At 47.0% G+C, this 11,480-nt stretch overlaps 1 protein-coding gene across 1 annotated transcript; it reads right to left on the reverse strand.

Annotated features, from left to right (window-relative positions):
• Positions 1-8,295: 8,295 nt before the first annotated feature.
• LOC123514914 (extensin-like) lies at positions 8,296-9,805 on the reverse strand. The gene is made up of 2 exons (XM_045273171.1): positions 9,778-9,805; positions 8,296-8,912 (listed from the first exon to the last, which is right to left on the reverse strand). The coding sequence occupies exons 1-2, from the start codon at positions 9,803-9,805 to the stop codon at positions 8,296-8,298; spliced, it is 645 nt and encodes a 214-aa protein (XP_045129106.1).
• Positions 9,806-11,480: the final 1,675 nt, after the last annotated feature.

Raw genomic sequence — 11,480 nt, forward strand, 5'->3', positions numbered from 1 at the left:
GTTACAGTGTTGTCTGTTTGTTTTGTCTAAGTCTCGGTGTCAGGAATATTTGATGCAGGAAGGAAAGGAGGAGGAGGAGGAGGAGGAGGAGGAGGAGGAGGAGGAGGAGGAGGAGGAAGAGGAAGAGGAAGAGGAAGAGGAGGAGGAGGAGGAGGAGGAGGAGGAGGAGGAGGAGGAGGAGGAGGAGGAGGAGAAGAAGAAGAAGAAGAAGAAGAAGAAGAAGAAGAAGAAGAAAAAGTAAAAAAAAAGAAGAAAAAAAGAGAAAAAGGAAAAAGAAGAAGGAAGAGGAGGAGGAGGAGGAGGAGGAGGAGAAGGAGGAGGAAGAGGAGGAAGAGAAGTAGGAGTAAATGGAGGAAGAGAAGGAGGACGAAAAGGAGGAGGAGGAGGAGGATATATAGAGGAAACTGAACTGGCTAAACTGGAGAGATAATTCCGAGAAGAAGAAAGGAGAAAGAAAGGAAAGAAAGAAAGAAGATTGCAAAGTGAAGGAGATGTAATGATTAAGTGAAGGAAAAGGAGGAGGAGGAGGAGGAGGAGGAGGAGGAGGAGGAGGAGGAGGAGGAGGAGGAGAAAAATGGAGGAGCAACAAGAGTAGAAGTAGAAGTAAGAGAGAAGGATGACGAATACAAAGAAAAGAACACACACAAAAAAAAAAAAACGATGATGAGATGGAAGGAAAGGAGGAGAGAGAAAAGAAGTAAAGACTGCCTAAGAAGAACTAACAAAAATGATGAAAAATACGAAATGTGGAAGATAAAAAGGAAAAGGAAGAAGAAGAAGAAGAAGACGATGATGATGATGAAAACAAAGAAGATGAGGAAAAAGAACGAAAAGAATACTAAGGCAGGTGAAGCAATGAGAATAGAATAAGATGAACAATGAAAAATATAGAAGATAAGACGACTGAAACGAGGAGAAAGAAGAAGAAGAGGAGGAGGAGGAGGAGGAGGAGGGAGGGATTTGTGGTACAGTGGCCCAATCCCCATGTTAAGGCAACTCTCTGGCAACCCACTAACTTGATAATGGCCAATAAATCCGTCAGAGGCCCTCACGAAAAAGCCGCGATTTGCATGTCAGTCACCCCCAGAGAGAGAGAGAGAGAGAGAGAGAGAGAGCTAGATATGGGTCCTATGATAGAGGTGAGTGTGCCTTTCTCTCTTTCCTCCCTTCCACTCCGTCCCCCCTTCGCGTTTCCCGTAGGTAAGCCCCTGCAGGAGAAGGGAAGGGGGGGGGGAAGGCGAGAGGTGCCCGGTTTTAAGACACCACTAAGTAGAAATATCACCTGCTTTGGCTCTCTTCAGTATCAGGCAGAGCGAATCGATAACGACACACGCTACATTTTTATTTGTGAGCTAAATCTGGCCACAGTTTTGCAGCCACTTCGATCACCTCTCTCTCTCTCTCTCTCTCTCTCTCTCTCTCTCTCTCTCTCTCTCTCTCTCTCTCTCTCTCTCTCTCTCTTTTTTTTTTTTTTTTTTTTTTTATTTTAACATTATTTACCATTATTGCTATCTTATGTTTTCTTTTTTCCTTTTTTTCCAGATTATTTGTATTTTTTTCCTTCCTGAAATGTATTTGGTCTGTTTTTTTCTTACTTTTTAATTTTTTCGTGTCTTATTCATATCTGGCTCCTGATCTGGCTATTATTCACTCCTTCACTCCTTCATTTCTTCCTTTTCCTCTTACTTCTGCTTCTCGTCCTCATCCTTTCCCCATCCCCTCTCTCTTCCTTTTCTCTAATCTCATTCTTTTTTATTTCCTATTCCATTCATTCATTTTTTTTCCACTTTTTATATAATCTTTTTTCAATTCCTTTCTATTCTTCGTCCTGCTTTCATTCATTTCTTCATCTCCTTCTCTTACCTTTCTCTTCCTCCTCCTCCTCCTCCTCCTCCTCCCTCGTCCTTCTTTTCCTCCTCACATCCGCCACCGTGACCCTTAAACCCTCACCCTCCTCCACTTCTCCCTCATCTCCTTTCTCCCTTTCCTACCCCCATTCTCCTCCCATCTCCTCCCCTCCCATCCCTCCTCCCTGACTAGTGCCCCAAATTCAAGCCGCCATTATTATTCCTTGGCCTTAAAACCGGTGATCTAATTCAATATCGTGAATTCGAGGCCAAATTACAGGTGTGAAAGTGCCCATAAAGAAAACGGAGTGATGAATCTTCTTCTTTCTCTGCTGGAGTGGAGAAAGAATATTATCATTTCCATGGTCATTTTCATCTCTCTCTCTCTCTCTCTCTCTCTCTCTCTCTCTCTCTCTCTCTCTCTCTCTCTCTCTCTCTCTCTCGTTCTCGGTCTCGCTCTCTCTCCATCGCTCTATCCTGGAATATCCGTTGTTACTTATGTAAATTTAATTGACAAGTATAGAGAGAGAGAAATGGCAGCTTGCTCTATTGCGGGGTTGTGGCGGAGCGGTGAGTGAGTTATGTGTGTGTGTGTGTGTGTGTGTGTGTGTGTGTGTGTGTGTGTGTGTGTGTGTGTGTGTGTGTGTGTGTGTGGAGGAATGTGGTACTGGTTTTAGCGTCTTGGTGGGGAAATAGGCGCATGAATGAATGGGTTTAGCGTGGGTGTTAGTTAATACATTCCCAGGTGTGTGTGTGTGTGTGTGTGTGTGTGTGTGTGTGTGTGTGTGTGTGTGTGTGTGTGTGTGTGTGTGCAGTTCGTGAGGTGACGGTGGAGCAAGATCTGGTGGCAAATGGCAGGAAAGAAAGAGTAAACAAGTGGAATGAGGGAGTGGATGGGGGATGAGTAGTCTTCGTAGGTAGAGTGGAGAGGTTTGGCTGTGAAAATTGTGGAGGAGTGTTTGAAGGAAGTGGATTTGTTAAAAGGAGTGGATGAAGGAAAGAGTTTGGAGAGAAGGAGTGCAGAATTGTAGGAGTGTAGTATTGAGTAGAATAATAAAAGTACAGGAATGGATGTCTTTTGAAGGAAGTGAGTGGAATTAAAAGTATAAGAATGGACATTTGTACAGGAATGGACATTTTTTAAGAAATTTACTGGCATAAAAGTACAAGAATGGACATTTTTCGAAGGAATTTAATGGAAAAGAATGCAAGAGTATGCGAATGGAGGAGTGGAGGAGTTAGTATAATAGGAGAAGAATAATAGTTGAAGGAATAATGAAAATGAAGACAAAAAGATAATCAAAGGAACAAAAATTAACGAACGCACTTACATAACACAATACAAAGATACACACAAATTAAATGGATGCAAAATAATAAAAAAAAAAAACAGTAAATGGAAATGAAGGACTGATGTGTTAAAGAAAATATGGTCTTTAGTTCAATATATGTCCTTGTAATACAGTAACGTAGAAATCTTTAGGTATATGTTGTGTTACCTGTTCCTGTCTACTATACATTCTCTCTCTCTCTCTCTCTCTCTCTCTCTCTCTCTCTCTCTCTCTCTCTCTCTCTCTCTCTCTCTCTCTCTCTCTCTCTCTCTCTCTCTCTCTCTCTCTCTCTCTCTCTCTCTCTCTCTCTCTCTCTCTCTCTCTCTCTCTCTCTCTCTCTCTCTCTCTCTCTCTCTCTCTCTCTCTCTCTCTCTCTCTCTCTCTTTCTGCTGATTCCTGGAAGATATTCAATCGGTCTTCATTCATTTCGCGGAAGAGAGGCTTATGTGCACCACGGCAATGAAGGAATGGCAGACCAAGGGTGGAGTTAGCGGTGTCAGTGCTGTGCCTCGGTCTGTGCCTCCCTTCACCACTGACTCTCCTTGGCTTTCTGGTTAACCTCTTCAGTACCATCACACGCTTTCATGCTTATTCTGCTTACTACTTGGTGATTTTATGCAGCTTCACAAACTTAAGTGGGAATTAAAATAGTGAAGACTCCGGTTATTCATCTTCTGACCTCCATAGACCCTTTCTAATGTCAGTAAAATTACCTAATCACATCCAAAACTCAAGGTAAAAATGCGTCCAAGTACTGAAAGGGTTAATTTGGACGATGTAGTGTGGAGAGAGAGAGAGAGATACTTTGAATTGATATTTTGTTGATATTTATTTGTTTTCAGTTTTATACCTGTTTGAAAATGTGTGATTTTAATGTGAATGTGGATGCAAACCGTTTCTTTTTGCCTGTGCCTTTGTGTGTGTGTATGTGTGTGTGTGTGTGTGTGTGTGTGTGTGTGTGTGTGTGTGTGTGTTCGTGTATGTGCATGCCTGCGTGCGAGATTTTTATTTGCATATTTGTGTCTATATCAGGCGCGGAAAACATACACTTAGTATCAAACCGCGCCTTATCTCTCTCTCTCTCTCTCTCTCTCTCTCTCTCTCTCTCTCTCTCTCTCTCTCTCTCTCTCTCTCTCTCTCTCTCTCTCTCTCTCGTCAGCGGCCTCATGACCCTCTGTGGTGTAACCAAATATTTATTCTTGCAAGACTCCAAACTTTCACGGAGGCGAGTTAGAAGAGACATCCACGCTGCATTTTCAAGGAGGAGGAGGAGGAGGAGGATGCGGAGGAGGAGGAGGAGGAGGAGGAGGAGGAGGAGGAGGAGGAGGAGGAGGGGAGGAGGAGGGAAGCAAAATAATGTAGTCGAAATGTTATACTCCCCTTCATGTTTACTTTTCACTCCTCCAAACAACTACTGTCATTTTCGTTTCCCTTCAACGTGTGTGTGTGTGTGTGTGTGTGTGTGTGTGTGTGTGTGTGTGTGTGTGTGTGTGTGTGTGTGTGTGTGTGTGTTTGTGTTAGTATGAGTGTGTGTGTCACCTTTTCTCTGATTGACACGGTAAAAGTTTCAAAGGAGGAAGGAATATTGTATAGTGTTAGCATTAGTTCTCGCGCGTTTGGTTGCCCGCGAGTGTCACTTCGATGAGAGAGAGTGAGAGAGAGAGAGAGAGAGAGAGAGAGAGAGAGAGAGAGAGAGAGAGAGAGAGAGAGAGAGAATATCATAACCCAAATATCCCGTTAGCTTAATCCCTTGACTGCTGAATGCTAAACGAAACTCCCTCAGGACGATGGAAGAGAAGGAGGAGGAGGAGGAGGAGGAGGAGGAGGGGGGTATAATCTTCTTGATGCGTCTTTAAGTGATGTAATAGTAATTGAAGGGACTATAATTGTGTGTTGCGAGTGATGTAAAGGAGTATGGTGATGAGGAAGAGGAGGGAGAGGGAGTGGGTAGAAGTGGGGAGGGAGAAGGGAGAGGGGAGAGGGGAGAAGGGAGAGAGACCAGCCGCCCGGGAGGTCTCGAGGTGCGAAGTGGGTGGGTTCTTCTGTCCCCTTTGGCTCCTCTTTTTCTTTTCCTCCTCCTTCTTTTTCCTCGTTCTTTTTTTTCTCATTCTCCTCCTCCATTATTTCTTCCCTTCTTCCTTTTATATTCGTCTTTTTTTTTCTGATCGTGTGTGTTTTAGTTTGTTGCTTGTTTTGTTTTGTTCTTCTCATCCTCTTTGTCTTATTGATGTTTTGACTTTTTTTTTATTTTCTTCCTGTCTTATTGTTTTCCTCGTTATCGTTTTCGTTCTTGTTCTTGTTCTTGTTCTCGTTTTCTTCCCTCTGGATTTCTTTCTTTCGTTCTCGTCCTCCTCCCTTTCCACATCCCCGCTCTTCTCTTTTTTTTTTTCTATTCGTTCTTGCCTTCGTTGTCTTCTTCCTCTTCATCCTCTTCATCTTGCTTCTCTTCATCTTCGTTGTCGTCATCCTCTTCCTTCTCCTCCTTGTTACTGCCTTCGTCCTCCTCCTCCTCCTCCTCCTCCTCCTCCTCCTCCTCCTCCTCCCTCAATGCAGTTCTTCACGTTGTTTTGGGCAGTGGGTGGGGAGGAACCTTCGCCTTTACTATCCTATGTTTCTTATTTCATATTGGTGTAAGAAAAAGACAGGTCTGTTGCTGTTTGTTTTTCATTTGTAATCCATTGTAGTCCTTGTTCTCTTCCTTTATCCTTCTCCTCTCCCTAAGCCTTCTTTCCTCATCCTTTCAGCATCCTTCTCTTCATTCCTTTACTTTATTTTCGCTACCAGCCGCTCATCTCAGCCACGTCCTCTCTGCTCCACCCTCCACTCCACCCTTCTCCAACACCTCCACCCTCTTCTCCCGCCTCTAATGTTCCCCCAGCCACTTCCACCCTCCTTCCAGTCTTCACACAAACACCTCCACCCTCACTCTTCAGTAATGATGGTAAATTCCTTCCATTCTTCCTTTGGCCAGCATCTCAATATTCCTTGTAGCCTTTTGTATTCTCCACCTGTTCTCCACTCTATCACCTCCACACCTGAGAGAATCACACGGTCACTCTTTCTCTCTCTCTTCTTCTTCCTTCCCTCCCTCTCTCCTCTCCTCTCTCTCCTAGGTAGACGTGGAAGGTAATTTACAGTGGATTAATACGCGCTGTGAGTTTACTTTTATGGAGTATCATTGCATCAGGGGAGCCTCGGTGTGTCCTTGGCCAGGTCCTTTGTTTTGTTCGGGTGTGTGTGGGACTAGGCGGCGGATTCACGCGTTTTGTTAATGAAGTGGAATTGCTCGGCGTGCTTTGTGGTGCGGGAGTTGTGAGGAGTATTGGCACGGAGGGTGTAGCTGGTAGTGGTGGTGATGGTGGTGGTGGTGGTGGTGGTGGGAAGGAGGATGGGTGGAAGGGAGGGGAGAGAGAGAAAGGGAGGTGTTGAGACCACCCACCTTTAGCCCAACACCAGCTCATACGTGTATACTCCTGCACACACACACACACACACACACACACACACACACACACACACACACACACACACACACACACACACACACACGCACATTGTTCGCGCGCGCGTATGAATATGATCTTCCCAACTTTCCAAGCAACGATTATGAACGGAAATTAGTGCACACACACACACACACACTTTACATACACACACTAATGAGCACATTCCCTCACGCTAAGCAACACACCCTCGAACACAGACGAATGATGTCCACTGCCACAAGCTTTTCTCGCAAACTAGACAGAGGAACAAAAACTCGTGAAAACCCTGACCACTACATCGTCCTCATCACCTCCCGCGCCCAGCCCAGGAAACGAGAACACGGTCGGCGGCGTGATATGCGAGTGGGTAGGAAGAGAGGGAGAGAGTGGGAGAGGAGGGAGGAGAGCGGCTGGGTTGTCTCTAGCTCCTCCCCTCGTATGTAATATTTCTCTCTCTCTCTCTCTCTCTCTCTCTCTCTCTCTCTCTCTCTCTCTCTCTCTCTCTCTCTCTCTCTCTCTCTCTCTCTCCACCTGATCGCCCGTGTGACATTAGAGAGGGTATCGCCGTGTGGCCTAAACGACAGGTATCATTATTAGTAACTCCAGTGGCCGTGGACTGTCGCTTCCCCCTTGATTATAGACGTTCCCGACACATTTTTTTATCTCTTTTTCTTTCTCTCCCTCTCTTCTTCAATCTTCTTTACTTCTCTTCTAGCGCTGCCATTCCCATCCCGTCCATCACTCGCTTCCTCCTTCCCCACAGTCCCTCACTCGCTGTAGGAACCTCGCATCTCCTTCAGTAGTCTTTTTATGGCTCATTATTTACCATTCTTCCCCCACTTCTCCTCACCTGGCTGGCTATATGGAGAGGGAACGCACCACTCCACCTCCACCCACCCATCCACACATCCACCTCTCCCTCCCACCTACCTACCGGAAAGACAGTAATCTGATTCTTACCCATGAAAGAAACCAGAGTAAAAAATATGAAATGGTAGTAAGGGCTGGTGTGGGTGAGAGGGAGAGAAAGATAGAGAGAGAGAGAGAGGGAGAGGGAGAGAGGAGTGAGAGGGAGCCAGCACCTGCACCGCGCCGGGCTGGTGACCTTGGGATGTGAGGCGAATTCTCAGGAGGAAGTAAAAATGAGTGGTGACTAATAATGCCGGAGAGTTATGGAGGAGGCCAGTGTGTGTTGGGAGGGGTGGAGAAAGAGGCTGGGTGTGTGATGGTAGGTGGGGAAAGGGGCTGGTTGTGTGTTGGGAGGGGTGAGGAGAGGGACTGAGTGTGTGTGTTGGTTTGTTAGGTAGAGGGGCTAGGTGTGAGTGTTGGTGGATTGAGGAGAGAGGCTGAGTGTGTGTGTTGGTTTGTTAGGTAGAGGGCCTGGTTGTGTGTTGGGAGGGGCGAGGAGAGGGACTGTGTGTGTTGGTTTGTTAGGTAGAGGGCCTGGTTGTGTGTTGGGAGGTGAGGAGAGGGACTGTGTGTGTTGGTTTGTTAGGTAGAGGGCCTGGTTGTGTGTTGGGAGGGGCGAGGAGAGGGACTGTGTGTGTTGGTTTGTTAGGTAGAGGGGCTAGGTGAGTGTTGGTAAGTTTGGGAGAGAGGCTGTGTGAGGTGAGGTGAGTGACTGAATGAGTGTTAATGGGTTGGGAGAGTGGCTAGGTGAGTGTAGTGGGGTTGGGGAAGGGGGTTGGGTGAATGTTGGTAATTTTGATATAGGTTTGGGAGAGGAGCCGGGTTAGTGTTGGTCCCTTGGGAGAGCGGCTGTGTAAGTGTTGTGGGGTTGAGGAGAGGAGCTGGGAGAGTGTTGATAAGTTTGGAAGAGCGACTGGGTGAATGTTGGTGGGGTGAGGAAAGGGGCTGGGTGAATGTTGTGGGGCTGAGGAGAGGGGCTGGGTATGTGTTGGTGAGTTTTGGAGAGGGGCTGGGTGTCTGTTGGTAGGTTTTGGAGAGCGGCTGTGTGAGTGTTGGGAGAGGTGAGTTGAGCGGCTGTGTGAGTGTTGGAAGGGGTCTGATTGTGTTTTGGTGAGTTGGGGAGAGCGGTTGGTTGAATGTTGGTGGGTTGTGGAGAGCGGCAATATGGATGGGGTGGGGTGAGGGGCTAGGTGTGTGTTGCTGGGATAAGGAGAGTGGTAGGGTGAGTGTGGTGAGGGATTGTGTGAGTGTAGGGATGGGTGAGGTGATGGGGCCTGGGTGTGTTGGTGGGGTGGATGGAGCGGAGGTGTGGTGGGTGTGGAGAGGAGTGGTGGTGTGTGCTGAAGATGAGGAGGGCAACTTTCATATGTTAATGCTATGGACTCCTTTCATTTATTACTCTCATTTACTTAATTATTTATGTGTATCTATAAATATTGTAATTAAAATGAATAGTAGGTAGCTGTGCAGTCAATAGACAATGATAACAATAATAAAAGCTACAATGAAGAAGCAAGGTTTATTTGAAGGGAAGACATTATTCATTTCCTTGTGTATTTTTCTATTCATGTAGCCAAAAAGAAAACGGAACAAGAACAAACACAAATTCGTAAAGAGAAAAGATGAAAAAGAGAAACTGCTAATTGTCTCTTTCCTCCCATCTCCTCCTCTCCTGACAAGAAGGAAGAATGTAACAGTAATAGCAGAAGTGTCACCTCAATAGTGTGTGTGTGTGTGTGTGTGTGTGTGTGTGTGTGTGTGTGTGTGTGTGTGTGTGGAAAAAGTGATGGTCTTGGGAACCTGGAGTGTGGGACGACAGGGTTCGAATCCCACTCGGAACCAAAAATAAATAAATAAATGACTGTGTGTGTGTGTGTGTGTGTGTGTGTGTGTGTGTGTGTGTGTGTGTGTGTGTGTGTGTGTGTGTGTGTCATGAATGGCTCGGTCAGCTCCCCGCCCCCTCCTCCCCCTGCGAGCGGCGCCCCTCCAGCCAGCGCCCCACCCAAGGAATCCTGCAAGGGCGTGTAATGGCTCTTAATCACACGTCGTGGAGGCGGAAAATTGTTACTGAGCACCTGTAAGTTATATGCCTATACGGTAATTACGGCGAGGGGAGTGTGTGTGTGTGTGTGTGTGTGTGTGTGTGTGTGTGTGTGTGTGTGTGTGTGTGTGTGTGTGTGTGTGTGTGTGTGTGTGTGTGTGTACCGATACTCATCCCTTCACCCCCCGTCATTGCTGGCCTCTTTACCCATTCTCATTACTGGACCCAATTACAGTCTCTCTCTCTCTCTCTCTCTCTCTCTCTCTCTCTCTCTCTCTCTCTCTCTCTCTCATCTAAGCCCGTGAAAACGTTCCTTAAGTCCTGTAACAAGTAATGCCACAGATAAGCTTCCCTCTTCTTCACGCCCTCACTCCCTCGTCATGCTCTTCCCTCCCAACCCCGCCACCCCTCCCAGCTCACTAATTCACGTGATACGGACCCTTCTGAAATATCAAATATGTGAAAATAATCGTATTTGACAGAGCGAACTAAACACTTCACACTTGGCGCACGGTAATGACGCCCGACTCTGTGGTTAGTTCTCGCCGACTGCTCATTAGTTTACAGATTGGCCGCCAGGGGGAGAGGCTGCGTCCGCATCCCCGCGAAGCATCCTCACCTCCCGGGCGGCTTGGGCTTCACGTGGGCATTCTGTGATAACTGTTGTCTTGCCGCGCTTTCTGATTCATGAGGAGGCTTTGGTGTGTGGTGATGAGGGGAGTCGGTACCAAGTCGGGGAGATCTTGAGGCGTACAGGAGATAGAACAGCAGGGGTGGCTGACGAGGCAGCGTGGTGTTCTCCGAGCATTCCTGGGTTCCTGCCAAGTGACTTCATCGCGGTGGCGGCGACGGCCTCCCACGGTACTCCCTCCGCCCTCCTCCGTCCTTCTCTGTGGCTCCCTCCCTTCCTCCATGCCTCCCTCCCTCTCTCCCTCCCTCCCTGTCACTGGAGTCGAACGCGGCTCGTAATTACACCCCGTAATAACTGTAATCAAATTTGGCGGGCGAGGAGCCTGAAATTACAAAAAACTATACATCAAGCTGGGTGGTAAAAAGGGGTGAAAAAGGTCAGCTGTGTGACGGGGCGGCCATCGATGGAGACATTACAAGACAAGTGAGCATCGTCGAGGCGGGATTAGATCTCAGGTGTCCAAGCGCAAAAAAGAAACATTTTGTTGAGTAAAAAAGGATTGGAATCTAAGTGGTCGTTGATCAAAGGCTCGACTGTCATTACGTAAGGGATTGGATGTCATTATGTTCCTGCAGTGTTGCCATATAAACCATAATCATCGTCTCAGCAACGGTGGGACGCAGTATTGCCAAGAATTACGTGGAGATGAGGAAAAAATAGGTAAAAACACCGTCACATCTCACTTTTCCCGATGATTTGTGCGCCTCGTCTCGCCTCGCCCTCGTCCCCCGCGCGGCCTGGGGATCAGGACGAGTTTAATCTGGTCTGGGGCAATTCGGTAATTTACTGACATTTCTTTGTAGCGAAGGTGAGACGCGGGGGTGGGAATAATGGGTAATGACAGGTGACCCCCCGAGCTGGTAACAGTGACCACACACACACACACATACACACACACACACACACACACACACACACACACACACACACACACACACACACACACACACACACACACACACACACACACACACACACACACACACACACACACACACACACACACACACACACACACACTTAGCTATAACAATAACTCCTAAACTGTCCTTTTAGAATCATTAGAGAGAGAGAGAGAGAGAGAGAGAGAGAGAGAGAGAGAGAGAGAGAGAGAGATGGGGTGGGGGGTGAAGATCTTGTATAATATAGGTTTAGAGTGCGACCGACATCATTACT

Source organism: Portunus trituberculatus, chromosome 38 (genome assembly GCF_017591435.1).
Source record: "Portunus trituberculatus isolate SZX2019 chromosome 38, ASM1759143v1, whole genome shotgun sequence".
Taxonomy (NCBI): Eukaryota; Metazoa; Arthropoda; class Malacostraca; order Decapoda; family Portunidae; genus Portunus; species Portunus trituberculatus.

Bases quoted from the DNA above. Each gene is read 5' to 3' on its own strand.
- LOC123514914 (XM_045273171.1), bottom strand. From the start codon at position 9,805: ATGACGGGGGGTGAAGGGATGAGTATCG. The intron at 8,913-9,777 runs GTACACACACAC...CCTCATCTTCAG, and splicing joins GGGTGAAGGGATGAGTATCG to CACACACCACCACTCCTCTC.